General features: G+C 41.4%; 1 protein-coding gene across 4 annotated transcripts in view; it reads right to left on the bottom strand.

Annotated features, from left to right (window-relative positions):
- The window catches only part of nfe2l1 (NFE2 like bZIP transcription factor 1), a 29992-nt gene extending 8534 nt beyond the window's left edge, over positions 1–21458 (bottom strand). The window contains exons 1-3 of one of the 4 annotated variants that reach the window (XM_016994616.2): positions 21318–21458; positions 15032–15277; positions 14223–14734 (exon numbers count right to left, since the gene is read on the bottom strand). In XM_016994616.2, the coding sequence (XP_016850105.1) occupies positions 14223–14732 (510 nt within the window). In that variant the 5' untranslated portion in view covers positions 14733–14734; positions 15032–15277; positions 21318–21458. Of the gene's footprint in view, positions 1–8; positions 328–14222; positions 14735–15031; positions 15278–18911; positions 19082–21317 lie in introns of those variants that run through there. The other 3 variants (XM_003222613.4, XM_016994615.2, XM_016994618.2) reach the window with 3 other exon arrangements.
- Positions 21459–22202: the final 744 nt, after the last annotated feature.

Raw genomic sequence — 22202 nt, forward strand, 5'->3', positions numbered from 1 at the left:
AGGGATACCTTTCTCATGTCCCCAGCTGCCGCTCCCAGAGCTGTCCACCCAGATCATGGTCTATGTTGAGAGCAGATTCCGGGCAAATGGAGCTGGGTGACCCAGGCAGGATGCCGGCCAGACATCTCCAGTTTCAGTTAGCAGTTGTTCTTTTGGGAAGGGAGGGGGGAAGCAGGCTTGTCAGCTGCCTCAGAGTTGTTTGGAAGCCCCCTTTCTTGCCAACATGTGACCCACAGGTGCTGTGCTATAGCCGGCCCTCCTCCTCCTCCCTCCCTCCCTCCAACTTGAGATCCAATCCCCAGCTCTCCTCTGCTTGGAGCTAGAGAGGAGTTCCGGTGAATCCCCACCCCCTGCTCAAAGCCCAAGCTGCAGAGACGGAATCCCCACCCCATGTGCCGTGGTGGTGCTGAGGCTGCAGGAGACGACACACGGACGGACGATGGAGACAACACCCCCCCCCTCCCGTCCCCTCCCCACTCCCGTTACCTAGGCTGCAGCCGGAGCCAATCCCCTCCCCCAGGTCACAGTGGAGGATGCGGAGGGAGCCAGGCTCCGCCCTGTGCCGGTTACCTAGGCGGCAGAAAGAGCCAATCCCCTGCCTCAGGTCCCTGCCGAGGATGCAGGGGAAAGGACTCCTCCTTGCACTCGTCAGCTCGGATGCGAAGAAGAGGAGAGCCAATGGCTTCCCGTGCCTCCCACCCCGCCCAGGTCGCCCTGGGAGCTGCAGCAGCGCTTGGGCCTCTGTCTCCTTGAGAAGCTCCCACACCAAGATGCCCCACCCAAGCCAGGCAGGGATGCCAGCGACGCTGCAGCAGAAGCACAGAAAGAGAACAACCTGATTGCCACGCTTTCACTCCTTGCTCCTTGAGCTCTACATACTAAAATGAACTGTTTCAGGCAGCATCACTCCCAGAATATTTGCTCCTTCCCAGAATTCATCTACAGACAGAAGGGAAGCAGGAGGAAGAGGCGGCCCAGCAATGGAAGGTCTGCATCCTACAGACAAGCAAAAGACCCAAAAAAGAGGTCCCCTACAACTGGGAAATGGATGCTCCACAAAGCTTCTCAGCCCAAAAGCTGTCATAATTGGGCTTTGGTTATGTGTTGCACCAGAAGTAGCAATCGTCTCCCCAGTTGACATTCTGCATGAATAAAATATTCTGCACCCTGAACATAACAAAGCAAATTTGCTCCTAATTGTCCAATTTATTCTCTCATGATCATGAGGTTTTGTAAATGCCATGTAGAATCATCTACCCAGAAAAGGTATGTTTAACTTCTGAAATCTCCAAGGTAAAGGTAAAGTTTTTCCCCTGACATTACATCTAGTCATGTCTGACTTTGGGGGTTAGTGCTCATCTCCATTTCTAAGCCAAAGAGGCGACGTTGTCCGTAGATACCTCCAAGGTCATGTGCTGGCAGGACTGCATAGAGCACCGTTACCTTCCCACCAGAGCAGTACTTATTGATCTACTCACATTTGCATGTCTCCGAACTACTTGTTTGGTAGAAGTGGGGGCTAACCGCGGGAGCTTACCCTGCTCCCCGGATTTGAACTGCCGACCTTTTGGTCAGCAAGTTCAGCAGCTCAGTGGTTTAACCCGCTGTGCCACCAGGGGATCAAAATCCACAAGGTTATCCCATATTTATCAGTTAGCTTTGCAGACCTGAGAAACAAACTATGTCTGGTTCAGTACTTTGAGATGGAAATTGAGATTTCTAAGACTATTTACTTCATTTATACCTCACCTTTCTACCTGTGAGGACTCAAGATGGCTAACAATCTCACACTTTGGTCATAATTTTAAAAAGTGCAATACAAAAATAAAAATAAATAATACAGTGTGGAATAAGGTAAAAAAAACCCAAATTAAAATATAACAAAATACACTTAAAATAGCCTTTAAAACTCACCCCCCCCCCACCCAGAATCCCATCCACACTTCCTAGCAGCATGCCCCTTATTCTTCCCCAAATGCCTGCTGGCAGACAAAGATTTGACCTGCTTGCAGAATAGTACATGACCTGCTTGGGAAAGTACATTCAAGATACTATTAAAATTCCTACACCTGTAAAATGCATCCTAGTTTCCCAATATATCTAAAAAAGGTCTAGGGGTTTTACACAGGAGGAAGGGAGTAACCAGGCTGGCACAAGGCTAAAGAAAGGCATGCAGAATTCATAAACGTTGTTACTAGTGCTATATTTTTACTTGCCAATACAAACAGATACCTGAGATTTCTTCAAACTCACTGTTTGAAATTTGCTTAAGATTTCAATAAGATTGGAGACAAAGTCACCCTTACATCTACAGATAGATCATCTACAGGCTTCCAAGAGACTGAAACAAGGACATTTAATGTTTATATATTCTCCTTAATTGCTCAAAAAGTTTGACATACATTGTCCATAGCTAAGGCATTTGAGGCTTTTTAAACTTCGGTCCTATACACATTTAGCTGGGAGTGAGTTCATTTTAGTTCCATGGGACTCCCATCTAGCTAGCAATTTATGGAACTGGCTTAATGGTTTGAGTCCTAGGCTACAATTCTGGAGACCAGGGTTCAAATCCCTGCTCAGCCATGAAAATTCATTGGATGACCTTGGGTAAGTCATATACTCAAAACCTTAGAAAACACTGTGATAGGTATGCTATGAATAAGAAACAGCTTTAAGAAGCAAAGCAATACCATGGGGATAAATATGATATGTTGTTTTTAATTACGTCCTTTGTCAAGAAGTTTTTTATTATGTCCTTTGTCGAGTGCAAACTTGATCATCAAGTTTGAAGACAACACCAAATTGGGAGGGATAGATAATATTCTGTTAAAAACAATTTTATTAGATTAGAGAGACGGGCCAAAACTAATAAAATGAAGTTCAACAGGGACAAATGCAAGATACTCTACTTAGGCAGAAAAAAACGAAATAAAAAACACAGAATGGAGGAGGCCTGGATCAACAGCAGTATGTATAAAAAAGATCTTGGAGTCTTCATGGACAACAAGTCAAACAAGAACCAACAATATGATGCGGCAGCTAAAAGGCCAATGGGATTTTGGCCTGCATAAATAGGAGTCTAGTGTCTAGATCCAGGGAAGTCATGCTACCCAATATTCTCTCTTGATCAGACCACACCTGGAATACTGTTTTCAATTCTGGGCACCACAGTTTAAGAGAGATGTTGACAAGCTGGAATGTGTCCAAAAGGAGGGCGACTAAAATGATCAAAGGTCTGGAGAACAAACCCTATGAGGAGCAGCTTAAAGAGCTGGGCATGTTTAGCCTGCAGAAGAGAAGGCTGACAGAAGACATGACAGGGAAGTCATAGGGAGGAGGGAGCAAGCTTGTTTTCTGCTGCCCTGAAGACTAGGACACAGAACAATGGCTTCAAATTACAGGAAAGGAAATTCCACCTGAACATTAGGAAGAACTTCCTAACTATGAGAGCTGTTCAGCAGTAGAACTCTCTGCCCGGAGCATAGTGGAGGCTACTTCTTTGGAGGCTTTTAAAGAGAGACTGGATGGTCATTTGTCGAGGGTGCTTCGACTGTGATTTTCCTGCTTCTTGGCAGGGGGTTGGACTGGATGGCCTACAAGGTCTCTTCCGACACTATGATTCTATTAAAATGAAGTTTTTCTTCCACACTTATCAACTAGACAGCTATCCAATAAAAACTTATTTGCAATAGTAAAGAGAAGGGACCTCATCATACCATACATCACTGGTTTACAGAAATCACTGTCACAAGATAGGAGTAACATTCTCCACTTAAGCAGCTTTGAAATGAAATTGTCTTGAGTAGACACACAGGATAGTCATTGTTAAGATGCAATGGTCAGGAGTGCTTACTACCAGCTTCAGCTGATATGCCAACTGTGCCCTTTCCTAGAATCAGAGACCTACAGATGATAGTATATACACTGGAAAGTGTGTTTATCACTCTAAGGACATATACATAAGAACTGAACTGGAGGATAGTTGCAGTTTGACAGGAAACTGGCAAAACTAGTTAGATGTTTCAGAAGTAGACAAAAAGGAAAGGTGACAGTACAAAACCAATAATCTTTATATGGACAGTCAGTTTCTTTTTCTTTTCTAAATCATCATGGTTCAAGCTTGCTCCAATTAATTCCCTATTGCTCAGCTATCTCAATTCCCACCCTTTTTATTCAGACAGTCTCCTTGGAGCCTACCTCTGCCTGTTCCTAAAACAATGGTTCCCAAACTTTGTTCTGTGGAACCCTATGGGTCTACAAAAGCATTCTGGGAGTTTCCCAAAAATATTTTTTAAAACTATCTAAAAGTCCATGCCAGAGTATAAAGATTTTACTGAATTTTGATGTACTTCTTTTTTAAAAATGAAATTTGTATCTCTTTGTTTCCAAATCTACAACATTATACAAAACACCCAAACAATAGGAGTAGATGAAATAAGAACTTTGTGGGTTCACAATGCTGAGGGACAGAGTTAGGGTGCCGTGGAAAACTCAGTGACAGAGTTAGGGTTTCATAGGGGAAGGGAGTCTTTTGAAGGAAACAGTTTGGAAACTGCTGCCCTAGATCATGTCTACACTACATCTGTCACATTTTAACACTTGTCTGACTCAGAGGCCCACACTGACATCCATTACAGTAAGTCATCTGCATCTACAGATTCTGTACCCACGGATTCAACCATGCACAGCTTGAAAATATTTTTAAAAGCAAAATATCCCCTTGATTTGATTTTACATAAGAGGCAATACTGAATATAATGGAACTTGAGTATCCATAGATTTGAGTATCCACAGATCCCTGGAACAAAACCTCAACAGACATCAAGGGCTCACTATATTTGGAGGTCCTTATGTCGTACTGATCAGTATACTAGCATAATTAAATAACAAAACAAATGACCATAAAGTGTGTTGCTAGGTGTGTTGCCACCATGGGCAGTGTTCTCCCACTGCCACCACCAGCAGAGAGTAGGAAGCCGCAGCTGTTGTCACCAAGATAAAGGTAGGGAAGCAAAGGATGGGAGTACTGCTTGTTTACAGAGCCAGTGTGAGATAATGGTTTGAGTATAAGAGTATGACTACAGTATCTTCCCTTGGTCACAAAAACCCAATGGATGACCTTGGGTAAGTTACAATCTCTCAGCCTCAGAGAAAGGCAGGCACAAAGCCCCTCTGGACAAATATAGCCAAGAAACCACATAACCACCTTAGAGTCACTATAAATCAAAAATAACTTGAAGACACACAACAACAGCTTTCTTTCTAAAAGACAAGTACACTGTAGTTCCCAACAACTGGCAGAACAGAAGGTACCCTAACAAAGGCAATGTTAAATTACAATAGAAGAAGCCTAATTCTACTCTTAAGGCAAGACAGCAATTCCCAATTATTCCTTTTCCAAGACTTGAGGGCACAGCAGTTATACAACTGAGTCCAAATTGCAGCGAGACAGAGAGACAAAGGATAAAGATGCTGAACCTCATTCAATGGCTGCTCTGGCCAATGAAGGCTATGTTGTCCCACTCCCCACTTTCTAACAATAGGCACCAATAATTTCATTAGCAGAGGCCTTTGGCTATCTAAGCTACTGCTGGGACTAGATGGGTTATAGTTTCACTTTATTCTTCTGTTTTTAATTCTGTTTTAAATCTGTTTATTATTATTAACTGCATTTTTCTGAGATTTTGTCACTGTTAGCTGGCTTGAATATCTTTGCATTAGAAAAGCGGAATATAAATTTAATATTCTTCTATCCATCTCCTAGTCTGAATGCAGGCCAGCACTTTGGAAGCCATGATCCTGTTTTGCATTACTTATTTTATTTTATTTTAAGTTCTGTTCTGAACAATTCAGCCTTGTTAAACAGCTGTGCCAAAGAACCTGGGTTCAGGAGGAAGGCCAACTGAACAGTCTGGCCTTGGACAGAAAATCTCTGTCCATATACTAAAATAGTTCTTGTAAATTTCACTAACTCTCATGTCATGGAGAGGGGAAAGAAAAAACCTTTCACCTCCCAAGGTTTGAAGGAAACGCTATGTTCTGAACAGGTCCATGTTTACAGTCATTGCCTAAGGGACAACCCCCTCCCCCTACATGCAGGCGGAGGAGGCAGGGAAAATACAGCAAAGGGTAAGGAGATCTTCTCACTGTGTTGACAGGCTTGAGGTGGGGGTAGGTTGCAGTACAGAACTAACTCTAGCACATCTCATCACACGTGGCCTGAGCTGGACATTTATTTTTATCCTCTTGTTATGGAAATATTACAAGGACATCATAATCCGGAGAACAAGTCTTTCCAGAAGATCAATCTACCTATAGCCATCAACCTACAGAATTGCAAGGGGGGGAAATAGCAAGAACTGCCTTGGGATCCTCAAAGCAATGTAAGGATAACAACAGCAATCCTGACTTTGGACTCCCAAATAAAGGCAGACTTCATACCCACCTGATTCCTGCCTTTTCGAGAAGAGGAAAGAGACTGCAGAGACAGCTCAGGAAAAATACAGTTGCCCAGCCATGTCTTTGTTAGCCCTCTCTGACTGGTTTATTATGGTGACCAAGAAAAAGCTGAGCATATAAGGTTAATTGGAACATGAGAACAATATAATTAACTGAGACCAGCCCTACGGATATAGCTCTGATCAAACAGGCCCAGAAACACCAAAACTAAAGCTAGTTAGAAAAGTTGGAAAGTCTACAAAGGTCTAGGAAAATTTTCAAGTATGTGCAAGTTGTCTTGAACCTCTATACTGGGTTAAAAATAAAGTAAATAAATATATACCAAGTCCTTAGACATATTCCAGAGAAGTGTGATGGGGATAAGAATAAAGAGATTTTAAAATGCACCCCAGATACTGAGCAAAAAACACTGCTTGCCTACATAATTCAGGGCAGATGAAATAAGGGCAACTAAAGGTAACTCCAGTTGCATCCCATCCCATTCCAGGGCAAGGTTGAGAAACAACTGCTGACACTGCTGAGGCAAATAATACAGAATAAGGAAAGACCTCTGTTTAGTCTGATAGGGGTAGAAAAACAAGTTTAATATGAAAGTATTCACTGTTGAAAATCCACCCCACCCCAATCTGGACAACAGTACTTTCAGTACTACAGCTCCCATCATCTCCAACTACAGGCCATGCTGGATGGAGATTATGGAATTTGCATTCAAACATGACTTTGCATTAAAGGACTACTATAAGGAATATCGGTTGAAAACGTATTTTTGTACTTTTGCAAATTCTCTCCTACCCGAGTCCAATCATGGAAAATGTTCGGTAGAAAATATTTATGCCATGGTTGTAGCTGTAGCTTAGCCCAAAATAAGTGCCTCTGAGCATGTTCTGGGTGCATTTATTTCACAATAGCACAACCAGTTTCAAACCAACTAAATTAAGGATAAAATGTTCAGTACAAGTATCTTAAATATCTCTACTTCCAATTTTACAGGCCAGCCCTGGCTAAACATCCAGTAATAATCTCTCTATGGTTCCACAAAGAATGAAAAGTACTGACTTAAAAGTGAAGTGACAGATGCAGTGCATACTGAGAGAGGCAGCATTCTACTCAGAACTCAAGCACAACAAAAGTCTTGGATGCTAAAGAGAAGAAAGAGAAAGTTTAAATTGTAACAATCCTCAAGAGTCAGCTTGTCCTTGTATATGAAAAAATTCAGGGAAATTGAAAAATCATCTGAACAATGAATGCACTGGAAGACTAACATCAACATTTCTTCAGGATGTCCATGTTTACATTGCTGTCATTTAGTAATATGGGGTTCAAGGATCTGTGGTTGCAGGAAATCATGGATTCGGATTTCACAAATAGAAGGGCCCACTGTATACAGTATGAAAATAAAGTAAAGAGGGAAGCATTATTGTAATGACAGAACCAAAACTATAGAAAATTTTTATTACAAATATTATAAGCAAAGAGATGCAAGTGGGGTAAGAGATGATTTCAAAAAATGCTTGGGTCATCAAAGCATTTGACAGATACGGGCTAAAAACACAATTCAGAAACAGCCACATTAAGAACCAGATGTAGGGAAGTATAACTAGAAGTTGAGAACAATATCCCTTCCAATTTTCTTGGTCTATAACTCCCATCAGCCCTAGAGCAGTTTTCCATATATTTCATGTTGGCAATGGCAACACACTTTTTAGACATGCATTATTTTGTGATACAGTAACTCCGTTTTTATTAGCAACCCAGAAGTTAAACCAGCCCCTTATAAATTGACACTTAATAAATTATAATAATGAAATGTATGAGGGCACAATGTATCTCATGAAAATCTTTTCATTTATTTTTTTGAAAAAAAAATCTGATTTATTATTTCACATACGTTTCTCATGTTTGAGCCACACACCTACATATTGCAGCCGACACACTAACATGTCACGACACACAATTTGGAAAATTCGGATCTAAAAGACAAAAACTATCTACCCGTGAGTAGCATCCTCCTCGACTTACAACTACTATAATTATACAAATGGTACAGAAAGCAGCTTCTAAAATAGTGGGAAACTGCACAAGGAATAAGGGTCATTTTCCTGCATGCACCTATACAACAGGCTGTACCAATGTGTTTCAGCATGCCCAAAGCAAAGTGATGTCACTTCTGGCTGCTGTTTTGGCCAATCTGGGGAGCTTTGCAGAGCTGGGACGGAGGACATGGCATTTTGCCCAAAAATTGCCTACAGGCTGCACTTTTACCCACCCTTCTTCAAAAATTTCATTCACTACTTTCAAAAAGCAAACAGAAGCAGAAGAATTCTATGATGAGTAGCATTTCCCTGCAACACACACTGCTCAGTCTACTCCGTAATGCAAATGCTGAACAGAAAAGCACTAGGGTTCAAAAATGTCAGGAAACCATGAATTTTGGATTTTCTTTACAACTGTATTACTTGAATTTGTTATGTTCTAAAAGTACCTTACATATTGTTCTTGGGCATAAAAAAACAGCAACCAAATAAGATCAACCACTTTTTTCCTCTGATAACCAAATGGGATGTGATTAGTGATTATCATATGGTGAAATAAAGAATCAGAAATGCTTTCTTACCAATTGACATGTTTTAGGCCATCAGTCAAAGCTACTCTATCCAAACAGATACACCCTTACCATAATGATACGGCCAGAAGGTACTTGGCTGCTGCAAAAGGATGTGTAGGCCCTCAGCAAGCAACCTATGGCAATTGCAAGCATGAGCAAAAATGTTTCTGTGGGTTGCAGCAACACTTACCTCCCACACTAGCTGTTATTTGGATTAGCCCAAATTCTTCCGAGTTGGTAGATCCAGTTTAAGCCAGCTAGGGTTTTCAAAGCAACCTGATTGTATCCACCAGGCAAGGAACGTAAGCTGAGAAATTGAGCTTCAAAATCACACAAAACGAAATCCAAGAAGTTCAATAAGATTTTTAAAAGCAAAAAATGACAGCAAGGCCCTAAAAAACAGTAAGCGTGGTCTCATGTAATCCATCCCTCCCACATTACAGTGGTCCTTGGCATCTGTTAGGGTTTGGTTCCTATAGACCCCCTCCACTCCATAGATACCAAAATCCATAGCTGCTCATGTCCTATTATATATAATGCCATAATAAAATGGTGTCCCTTATATAAAATGGCAGAAAAATGCTTGCTTTTTGAAATGGTTTTTGATGGGGAATATTTTGAAGCCATGGATATTGAATACTTGGATACAAAATCAGTGGATATCAAGGGCCAACTTTAGAATCATAGAGTTAAAAGAGACCCCATGGGCCATCCAGTCCAACCCCGCCAGAAGCAGAAAAATTGCATTCAAAGCATCCCCAACAGATGGCCATCCAGCCTCTGATTAAAAGCCTCCAAAGAAAGAGCCTCCAAGATACTCCGGGACAGAGTCCCACTGCTGTACAGCTCTCACAGTGAAGAAGTTCTTCCTAATGTTCAGGTGGAATCGCTTTTCTGGTAATTTGAAGGCACTGTTCCACATCCCTGTCTCCAGGGCAGCAAAAAACAAGCTTGCTCCCTCCTCTATATGACTTCCCCTCACATATTTACATGGCTGTCCTGTCTCCTTTCAGCCTTCTCTTCTGCAGGCTAAACATGCCCAGCTCTTTAAGCCGCTCCTCATGGGGCTGATCATATTTCCTCTTTATTTTATTTCTTTACTTTACTTTATGTCTTTTGAAAAGTTTTTGTTTCATACATCTCACAGATACAGCAATACAGATCAGAGTTTTAAGACCCAAATCCACATATCAAAAACCTTTATCTAAAGCAAGACCTCCTAAGATAAAATCAGCAGTTTCCACCTTAAAAATGACACAGCCTACTACTACTCCGGTGGTATTACTACTACTACTACTATCTTAATGTTTATATTTTGTATATTTTAAATTGGACACCAATGCTTTTATGTCAAGCCACTTTGAGTCCTGTTTGGGGAGATAAAGCGGGGTATAAATATAATAGTAACAACAACAATAATCCTACAATTTGGAGCTCCAACACTATCAAATGCTTTATGCAAGGCTCAGCCTTTAAATTATTCTATGAGGAAGGCACCTATTCCCAATTTATGCATGGAAGATTGAAAATGGAGAAAAGAGGAAGAGCATGTCCAAAGCTGTACTATAAGTTTACAACCAAACTAATACTCAAGGCCAGTTTCTTCCAGAGCCAAATAATAATCTCTAACTAGAGAGCCATGATGAGTAGTTCAATTTTCTGCTACCCCTATTACAATCTATTACAAATGTACCCTGTCCCTTCCCTGAGGACCTCAGACTACTATTTTAGCTTTATAGCAGCCAGTAAAGTAGGTTAGTCTCAGAGAAACAGCTTGCACAAGTGTCCTACAAGCTTCAAAACTAAGTGAAGAACTGAAGCCTTTCTACACCCAACTCCAACTACTTTAGGCACTGCATCAAGTGGTACACCTCCTTGCTCTTCCTCCTGTTCTTTTTCTTCCTCCTAATTCACACAGCCCACTTTACTCAACCCCTATAACTACCATACATTATTATTAAAGGTTATGAATCATAGTCCAAAATGCAATGTAAAGGCAGTGTGTGCCTACAGCTGGCAGTAGAAAGCTCTACCCAATTTTCCAGTCAAATTTTAACTTTCACCTGCTATCAAATTCTTGAAAATTGAGTTGAAGATGTATCTAGCAAGTAACTAAATCCAAACTAAATTCAAACTACCCTTCACAACTCTTGAAGCATTTTTACCACACTTTACTTGCACAATTTTTCTCACCACAGTGATGATTTCCGTCTATTCCTGACCATCTTTGTATTTGTCCACTGATGGCTGAACACAAATTTGTTGAGCCTGCTTGTAGTCAGTGTATCACATCAGCATCCAAATTAATACAAATTGGGCGTTATCTGAAATTCTTGTGCTCAGGTCTTTTTTAGGATTTCTGATTCATCTGGATTTTGGATGGGGCCCCTGGTGGCACAGTGTGTTAAAGCGCTGAGCTGCTGAACTTGCGGACCAAAAAGTCCCAGGTTCAAATCCCGGTGCAGGATGAGCGCCCGCTGTTAGATCCAGCTTCTGCCAACCTAGCAGTTTGAAAACATGCAAATGTGAGTAGATCAATAGGTACCGCTCCGGCGGGAAGGTAACGGCGCTCCATGTAGTCATGCCGGCCACATGACCTTGAGATGTCTATGGACGACGCTGGCTCTTCGGCTTAGAAATGGAGATGAGCACCAACCCCCAGAGTCAGTCACGACTGGACTTGACGTCAGGGGAAACCTTTACCTTTACCTTTTTTACCTTTACCTTGGATTTTGGAATACCTGTATTAACGTATATGTATGTAATGAGATATCTTGGATATGGGAATCAAGTATAATACAAAATTCATTTTTATTTCATAGACATACACATAGCCTAAAGATAATTTTATATGATATTTTAAGCAATTTTGTGCATGAAATAAACACTATGTACATTGAACCATCAGAAAGCAAAGGTGTTGTTAGATCGGCCACCCATGTGAACAATTTTGGAGTATTTTGGAATTCCAGACAAGGGATGCTCAACATAAAGTATCTTCTCACCAGAGACAGTAAAGATTGCAGTGTACTTTTACAACAATTTAAACACTGAAAATACCAGAACTCAGTAAGTTACATTGTATAAATTCCTTTCTTTCCTCCCTCCATTTGTGTTCAAGAAGCAGTGCTTGGAAGCAGCTGGACAAGTTCAATGATGCATTCTCATGAATTTTAGTAGTCTGAGATCCAGGGCATTTTGTGGCCTGTGTCTATACTTTTTTTAATCCTCTGCACAGCTGAAAAAAGCAAAATGACTCACTGCACACAAAATAACAGTCCCTATTCCTACACCAGCACATCACTGCTAAGAGAATATAAACTTAGTCTGGTTAATGAGCTGTAGGCCCCACTTAAACCCTAACCTCAGTAACAAACAATTAGGTAAAGCACTAACTTCCCCAGCTGACAACTTACAATATGTGGTTGTCATACTAGCTTATTGCCTTGTAGATGTTATATAGGTTGAGCATCCTGCATTTGGAAATCCATGGTGACACATTTGCTTTTTGATGGTTAAACATTCACAAACTTTAGGCTCAAAATTATTTAAAATATTGCATAAAATTATTTTCTTACTATCTGTATAAGGTGCATATGAAATATAAATAAATTTTGTTTTTAGACTCAGGTCCCATCTCCTAGGAGCCCTGGTGGCGAAGTGCATTAAAGCGCTGAGCTGCTGAACTTGCAGACCAAAAGGTGCCAGGTTCAAATCCTGGGAGCGGCTTGAGCACCCGCTGTTAGCTCCAGCTCCTGCCAACCTAGCAGTTTGAAAACATGCAAATGTGAGTAGATCAATAGGTACTGCTCCGGCGGGAAGGTAACGGCGCTCCATGCAGTCATGTCGGCCACATGACCTTGGAGGTGTCTACGGACAACACCGGTTCTTCGGCTTAGAAATGGAGATGAGCACCAACACCCAGAGTCAGGCATGACTGGACTTAACGTCAGGGGAAACCTTTACCTTTACTGTACCCATCTCCAAGATCTCTCATTATGTACATACATGCAAATGCAGGTATTTCAGAATCCAAAACACTTCTGATCTTATACATGTTGGACAAGGAATGCTTAACCTGTACATGAAAATTTCTCAAAATGGGCATCCAAGTAAAATAATGGTACCTAGAAAAATTAAAAGGTTTTGGTAGAAAAGAACCTAGGTTTCTGTACACAAGAATCCCTCCCATATGTTTCCTGCTCTCTAGAAAAATAGGAAAAGAAAATCCAATTCCTTTGTCTCTATTTCCTATTCTAAACACATCAGCAACTGATTCTCATTTGGTACAGAGATTTTTCATGTTGCAGAGGAACTACACAAGAAAAGCAAGTTTCACTTTTAGACTTCCAAGTCTGAAATTGTTAGCCTATTTTTGACAATAGAGAGACCATAACAAGACAGAAGGACAGTCACAACAGCTGTCTCAACAACCCTCAGCCTGCCCACCAGCTTTACTAATTCTGTCCACTTGCAACACAAAATGCCTGGGATTAAAGGCAGTCTGTCAGTAATTCTCAAACACAATTCCATGTTATGTTTGGGACAGGGCGTTGAGTATACACATAAACATTTGTCACCAAGCAAAGTACAAATATAAGCAGGCTAAACCGGAACAGGTATACATTAAGAAGACCTTAAGAGACAGCAGGTGGTGAGAAAAAAAAATGTGATAAAAAGGTATAATTCAATGCACACTAAAACTATAAAGTGACACAAAAGCCTCACCCTATTCAGAGGTTCTTTTGAATTCAAAGCAAAAAACAACAACCCTGGAACTATTCCAGAACTGAATAGTATTTGATTTGTACAATAAGAATATTTGATTTGTTCAATAAAAATATTACCTAATGCTAAAAAGTAAGCAGCTGGCATTTTTCAATGAGATGCCTCCTGAAAACGAAAGTAAAAGCCATAGGCCCCAGTGCATACTAAATAACGAAATAAAAAAAGTTTAAGTGATCTGAAATTGAGCTCAACATCTCTCCTATCATAAAAGATTTCCAATTTCCTTTCCTGCTGCTCAAGCCATCAAATGTTAAACTATAGACAATAAATAAGCATTTTATAATTACTCTGAAAGTAACAGAAAATTCTCCAGGAATTCCCTTCTCCTTATCACCTAATCCCACATACTGCATCATGTGAAACAACATACCTCTTTGGTTAGATCACCATTCACTGGAGGAGCCACTGCACCAAGATCTTCCTGTTCTTCGGCAAATCCTTGTTCTGATCCATTTTCCCTCACTACATTGTCTGAAACAGTTCCATCTTGCAAGCTGTTGCCATTCTCAAGAGTAATGCCTGTACTAGATTGAGCACTAGAAACAGAACCTTCAGGATCTCGATGTACCAACCATGCACTGACTTCAGTGGTGGGCACCTGAAACCTGTCCAGTGCCCTCACCTGGTTAAGAAGCCGTCGAGTTGTGAAATAGTAGTCCAGATCTACACTTTTCGGATGGATAACATAACCATCTAAAGTGTTCCGCAGATTATGGAACTGTGTCTGGGTGTAAGCAGAGCTCTGGCCCAAAAAGATCTCCCGCAGAGGGGGAAGATGTGAGTTCAGATATGTATCTACGTCCACCCTCACACCGATCAAGCTGAGAAGAATGGTGAACTGGATGAGTCCTTCTGTGAAATACTTCTTCAGAGAAAGCATTTCTGAAAAGGAAAAGCAAGTGCATGTAGCACACAGGTAATAAAACCAACAGCAATTCATAAGTTAGATCTTTACCCAACTATTTAAAGGAGTAAAACACTCAAATGGGGTGGTCAAACATTATTTTAGAAGAAAATATAAATGTAATCAGATTACCACCAAAGGAACTAAGTTCCAGAAGTTCAGAAGTGAGAAAACTGCCTCCCAGCAGGAGCACTCTTGTTTCTGGCACTCTCTACTAGTTACAAGACTGTTTTGTAACCAAGCTGAGATAATTACATATAAACCATGTGACTTACTGTCTCAAAGAGTCCACATGCAGCAACTTCCTTGAGTCTTTCTAGCTTTCCACACCAGCTACAAGACAGGACAAGTCCTCGGGAACAGCTGCAAGTTCACTCTTTCCCCTCCTCCTTCTTCCTTCTCCTCCAACTCTCAGAAGCTTCCTGAAGGAGCAATTGGGAGTCCAAGATTCCAGAGCAGGGAAAGGTTCAAAGACTCTTCCACCGGGTTGCTTACTTGCTTGCTATTGATTTCGTCAGACACTGAAACACAGCCAGAAAAAATGAAGGTGATAAGTCAACACCACCCTTTGAGCAGAGTTCACTTCTGAGATACATCATTATTTGTGGACCATAAAGAAATCTGTACATTTAGAGTCTCTACAGCATAGCTAGAAAGAAAAAAACCCGATATCCTAAAACAAAAACAAAGTTAAATTTAGGTCTGTACTGCTCTGCTACTCACATCCTCCTCCATTCCACAGTTCAAGGTATCAGCTTTCTACTGTGCCCTCCTCCTCTCTACCTTCCCTTTCACTTCTCATTAAGAAAGAGTCAAACGATATGAACACCAAAAAGTACCTGGCAGCTTCTTCCCTTTCCAGCCACCCATTATCGTCTACTTGCTGACTGCTTGTAATTGTGACTCTAAAGCTTGCTGATTGCACTTTTATTCAGCGTTGCTTTCTGGACAATTTAAAGTAAGTGCAAGTGCCCAGGTTAGTTTTCCATTTTAGAGAAGTGGAGAGCTAAACTTAACTACCAAAGGCATCTTTGTAGCTACTTAGCCTATTCAAAAACACACTTTTGTGACACAGTTAAATCTCATAATAATAATACCAGAATAACAACAAGCCCGCTTTTCTATCTAGATTGAGACCCAAAGCACCTTATTTGTCAAACAGGGACAAGATTTTTAAAATGTTTTTGCTATGCTCCTACTTTAGACATTCAAATTTCCACAATTCTTAGCCTACTACAGAAATAGTCAGATCTGATTTCCAATGCTGTGTGACCAATGCCTACTATACATAATTGTAATCCTGCTGGAGACACTCTTTGCCTACCTCCTGTATAAACTTACTGCAGTCTTTTTCAACTCTGAATGACAGAACTTCACCTTTCCCCTACTTACTAAAAATGAAATTTGAATACTTCTTACTTATAAGCACATAACATAAAAATTCTCAAACTATTGTTCTTGCAAAACACTGTGCATGCACTGCTGGTGGAACAATGCTTGGACTATTAATTTAACTTCCTAAGCTCATTTGAGAAAGAGATAGGATCATTTTCACTGCTTTTAACCTACTATCTGCCTTCTGAGAATGGATAAAAGGCAGTATGAGCCCTGGAAGCTGTACTGAGTAGGATATTAGGGCAGCGAGAATCAGGAATTGTGTACACGCACACCCCACCACCAAACACATACAAACCAGAGAAGCCAACACCAACAAAATATAAAATAACGAATCCATGTGTCAAGAATTGACATAAAAAACTTTGGCATTTTAAACACAGTAATATGGGAACAGGGAAAGCTAATTCATGTCCATTATAAAACTACCAAAGAGAGAAGCCATATGGACTCCCAACAACTGCTGAACTATTCCAGCGCAAAGTGTTAAAATAAAATTGAAAGTATAGCTGAGTCCTTAGTAGAGATAGATCATGTCTGCCACAAAGAGATGGAATTTCAACAGAATTTTCCCCCAATTATGACAATCTTTGTTACAAAAGTTGTCATCAGCAACTGTAAGAATATGACATGTTTCAAAATCCACACATTGATCTTTTAAAAGCAATAATATACTTATTCCAATTCAATTTCTCTGGCTTGGTCCACTAGCACATTTCATCACCCTCCTTGCCTTTCCATCAAAGACATGTGATTTGTAAGTTGTTATTGCTTTTAAAGAGAGCCAGAATCCCAAATAACATCATGCGTGCTTTGGCATGACCCCTCTTTAATCCTAACTTCTCAATCACTGTGGCTTTCTGGTTTCACATTTCAGTCTCATTTCAAGCCTTGTCAAAATGCAACATTACTAGCACTGGATAAACCTGGAATTCCCCTGGAGACCAGGCACTACCACAAAAGCTATATTCAGGCTGGCATGTACACAGCTTGCCCTATTTAAACTGCAACAAATCTTTGACCATTTATTTATTTACAAGATGTTTATCCTGCCTTTCTCACCCATAGGGACTCAAGGCGGCTTACAGGGTTGGCAAAATTCAGCTTCCCTCCACCTTCTAAAAACTATGATTTCTCTGCCTCAGCCAACTATCTACTCTTGTTTTCAACAATCTCATCTCACTCTAAGCTGAAATACAACAAACTAACCCCTTTAAAGAAATTGAAAGGGCAATGCTTTGCGTATCTGCTTGGAAGTAAATCCCACTAAATTCAATGGAATTTAAAACACATTACAGCTTCAAGGATGTTTTCCGAAACCATACTCAAAACTGTTAAAATATGGTGTGCAAAAGTGGCTACTACTTATTCATCTGTGGAAATTCATTTGTGGCATGGGAATCTGGATTAAATGCTCAATTTTTACAGAGCATGATCTTATGAAGATACTGTCCAGAAATTCTCTACACCATAATCCCCCTCTGTTCCTTCTTGTCTATGTCCTCAAATCTGTACTTTATGGGACATTTTTAACAACAGTAATCTCTATGACTTTCCCACTGCCCAACATCTCCCATTTTACTCTCTTTTTCATAATCAGTCTGTAATATGACTCCACCTGCCTTGCATTCTACTCTGACTTTACATAGATACCAGATTACATTAGGTCTTTCTGAGTAGCCATTACAACATGTTCAGCCAAAGCAAACTGGTTATTTTCAAAACTCCCTCTAGGAAATATCTACAAAGAAATAAGCGTTAACTATACACATGGCCACTGAGATGGGTGTAGAAAATTTATTTATTTACGATATTTCTCTCCCAGCTTTCTCCACAACATGGATCTAAGGTAGCTTACAAACATAATACAAGCATTAAAATCCTTCAATCAGGAACAAATAGATATAACCATGATAAAACAACACTAAATAAAATCCCACATTTCAGTTAAGACCATAACCTCTTCCCCATGTATCCCTCCTCCATCCTGATCATAAAATCCCCAACTCTTGCCATGGCTCAATTAAAGGCCCTGTTAAATAAGAAAGTCTTGACCCTCTTCCTAAAGCTGAGCTAAGATGGAGCAGCCCATAGTTTTTCAGGGAGAGTTCCAGAGGGCTGGGGATACACCCGAGAAGGAGCCTTCTCTAGTTATGGGTAAACGCATACTGGTGAGGGCTCGCAGATTAGAGTTTCCCTGCTTGATCTAAGTTCGCGCCCTGGAATGTATTGGAGGACACGGCACTCCAGATAGGCTGGACCGAAGTCGTATTGGGCTTTATAGGTGATGATCAGTGCCTTGAATTGAGCCCAGAATCGGACAGGCAACCAATGGAGCTGCTTCATGTATGTGTATGAATCACCATGAACCCCAAAAACAACTGTTTCACAGCGGGGCTCCTTCTGAAACCTGCAGAATTCTTCTACATGCACACATCTTATTAAAAATAGACTATTTCTTAATCTGTCTACACAAATCTATCTAAATAAGTGGGGTGCAGAATAATTAGAGAAACATTAGAAGCCTCCTGAGATCTTTATGGTGCTATTTAGAATTCACTCAGTTACTATATAGATTCATCGCTTTCTCATAATGCTCTTTTTTGGGTATCCACGTCAATTACTGCAGTTGTTCCTGTAGCAACCCAGTATTTTCTCAGTATTACATTGTTCTTTTAATATTCCCAAAATACTATGCGATTCCATTAGTTATTTGCAGTTACCAAAATACAATAAATGTCTAAATAACATATTTCTTACAATTTATAATCCTGTTTTTCACAACTTTCTCTAGAGTTCCTTTCTTCAGCCGCCTGCTGCCAGAATCCAAACGCTTTCACTTTCTTGCAACCGTTTTCACCATGCTTAAAACTCTGGTTTGGGTTTGTTTTAATTTCCCCTATTCTAGAGAAACCTGAAAGGGGAATTCTCCACTCTGAGTCTCCTTTAAGAGAGGAAAGCTGGATATAAATTATTGTTATTATTGTTCAAACCCTTACTTCTCCAATTCAATTGTAAGTTGTAGCCTCCTCACAGCCTAACCTTACAATCATAGAATTGGATGAGACATGAGCCATCCAGTCTAACCCCATTCTGTCATGTAGGAACACACAGTCAAAGCACCCCCAACAGATTGCCATCTAATCTCTGTTTTAAAACCTCCAGAGAATGAGACTCAACTGTACTTTTAGGGAATATATTCCACTGCTGAACAGCTCTTACCACGAGGAAGTTCTTCCTGATATTTAGCTGGAATCTTTTTTCCTGATTGGTTGCTGAGTTTTCTGGGTTGTATGGCCATGTTCTGAAAGCATTATTTCCTGATGTTTCGCCTGCACCTATGGCAGGCATCCTCAGAGGTTGTGAGGTATGTTGGAAACTAGTGGAACGTTCAGGGTGGAAGAAATAACTCTTGTCTGTTTGAGCCAGGTGTGAATGTTCAATTGGCCACCTTGATTAGCACTGAATAGCCTTGCAGCTTGAAGGTCTGGCTGCTTACTGTCAGTGGAATCCTTTGTTAGGAGGTGTTAGCTGGCCCTGACTGATTCATGTCTGGAATTCCTCTGTTTTTGAGTGGTGTTCTTTATTAGTGTCCTGATTTTAGAATTTTTTAAAATACTGGTAGCCAGATCTTGTTCACAGGGTTGTTGTATGTCTTTCGGGCTGTGTGGCCATGTTCCATGCTTCTGGAACATGGCCACACAGCCCGAAAGACATACAACAACCCTGTGATCCCGGCCATGAAAGCCTTCGACAGCACACAGATCTTGTTCATTTTCATGGTTTCCTCCTTTCTGCTGAAATTGTCCACATGCTTGTGAATTTCAATAGCTTCTCTGTGTAATCTGACATGGTGGTTGTTAAAGTATTTAGTTAAGCATTTCTGTGTTCTCAAATAATATGCTGTGTCCAGATTGGTTCATCAAGTGCTCTGCTATGGCTGATACATAAATGGATGTCTGCCTAAGGCTCCTTCCACACAGCTGAATAAAATCCCACATTATCTGCTTTGGATACATGGTATTGTGGACTCAGTTAGCTCAGTTCAAAGCAGATATTGTAGGGTTTTCTGCCTTGATATTCTGGGGTATATGACTGTGTGGAAGGGCCCTTGGATGCAGGTGAAACATCAGGAGAGAATATTTCTGGAACATGGCCATACAGCCCGGAAATCTCACAGCAACCCAAAACAAAATAGAATTCTGCTTAGAGATTTCCTAGATTTCATTCAGCCGAGCCAATCTTATGAAATGGGGCCATAAAGTGGAATCCGTGACATGCGAGTGTGGAGAAGAACAAACCACAGACTACCTACTACAATGCAGTCTGAGCCCTGCCACATGCACAATGGAGGACCTTCTTATAGCAACACTAGAGACACTCCAAGTGGCCGGCTACTGGTCAAAGGACATTTAGTATAATGCCAAGTTTTTAACCTTGTTTGTGTTTTTAAATACATTACAACTGTACCCTTGGTCTGTTTCTGACACAATAAATAAATAAATCCTGCTTATTCACTTTTGGAATAAGCTGGATTTATTTATTGTTTTGGGGATTTTTTTTAACTTCAGTTGATGCTTTGAAACTCCCAGATCCCCTTTCCACGGACGTTCCCACAGCCTCCAGCGTTACCCACACCTAAACCAGCCTTACTTGCTGCTTCTCTTCTTCCTCCGCCCCTCAGCTCTAAGGCTGCTTTCCCACAGCCCTTCTTTGCGGAATATGTTGCCTAGGAGTGTGGTGGAGGTTGGATGGCCATCTGTGGGGAGGGTTCTGTTTGGGTGTCCCTGCCTGGCAAAAGAGGATTGGACTGAATGGCCCGTTAGGGTCTCTTCTAACTCAAGGATTCTATGATGGACACTTCGAACATCTTTCTCGTGTTTCTGTTGGCAGTTCCTCCAGCACCTTTCCCCTTTTCTCACTCCTGCCCACTTCACTGCACCCACTCCTTCCTTTACCTGGCCTACTGTTTCTCCTTTAATACCCAGGCCCCCTCCCCACCAACGCCCAAACCAGAAGCTTCATATCCGCGCTTTTACTGACTACAGACATGCCTTTCTTGGCCCTCCCACCCTTCTTCTTTGCCTCCTCATACCCAAACCCTTTGTTCAGCTCTGTTCCTTCCTTTCCCGGACTCACTGCCTTCCCCCTCCAGCTTCCACTCACCGCCGCCTTCCGCAGGCCTGGCCCCGGCGCCTGTTCTGAGCCCCAAACAGCACGCACCCGTCTGGCAGTGCTCCTCTACCCGCCTCGGATGTGTTCCAACCAATCCTCTTCGAAGATGCAATTGAGTGACAGCTCCTTAGCACAATCAGAGGACGGGCAGCTTCTCCCGCCCACGAACCTCGAAACGAGTGACAGCTTAGCGACCAATCGGAGCACGGGGAGAGGGAAAAGACGGGGAGGGTGGGCTCAAAAAAAGAAAAAGAAAATCCCGGTCGAGAGACCACGCGCTGATTGACAAGACATGTCTGCCAATCCGTTTAACGTTCATTGGATTGTGTGGGTTGAGTGACGGGACGAACAGCCAACCGCCGATAGGGGAGAGACGGGCGTCTTTCCCCATTGTCTTTGGCTCGTATGGCGGCTTATAGGCAAACTCCCGGCGCCGAGCCTTGCCCCTCCCCCACGCCTCCCAATACGTCATCTGCATAACCGCCGAGTGGTCTGGGTTTATGAAGGGGCGCCATCTTGGGGGGGTTGCCATTAGCAACGGGCCTAAAACTCTGGGGGATCCCTATAAGGCCGACCGGTCTACATAAGAGTTTTTCGGGAGAATCCTGAAACTTCCAGGCCCTTTCTGCACTGCATATAAAATCCAGGTTTTCTGCTTTGGAGTGTATGGCAGTGTAGACTCATATAATCCAGTTCAAAGCGGAAAATGTGGAGAATCTGCTTTGATGATCCAGATTATATGCGTCTACGCTGCCATATGATCTAGTTCAAAGCATATAATGTGGATTATCTGCCTTGATAATCCGGATTATATTAGTACAGTCCCATATAACTCGGTTCAAAGATAATGTGGATTATCTGCCTTGGTAATCCGGA

Source organism: Anolis carolinensis, chromosome 6, assembly GCF_035594765.1.
Source record: "Anolis carolinensis isolate JA03-04 chromosome 6, rAnoCar3.1.pri, whole genome shotgun sequence".
NCBI lineage: Eukaryota > Metazoa > Chordata > Lepidosauria > Squamata > Dactyloidae > Anolis > Anolis carolinensis.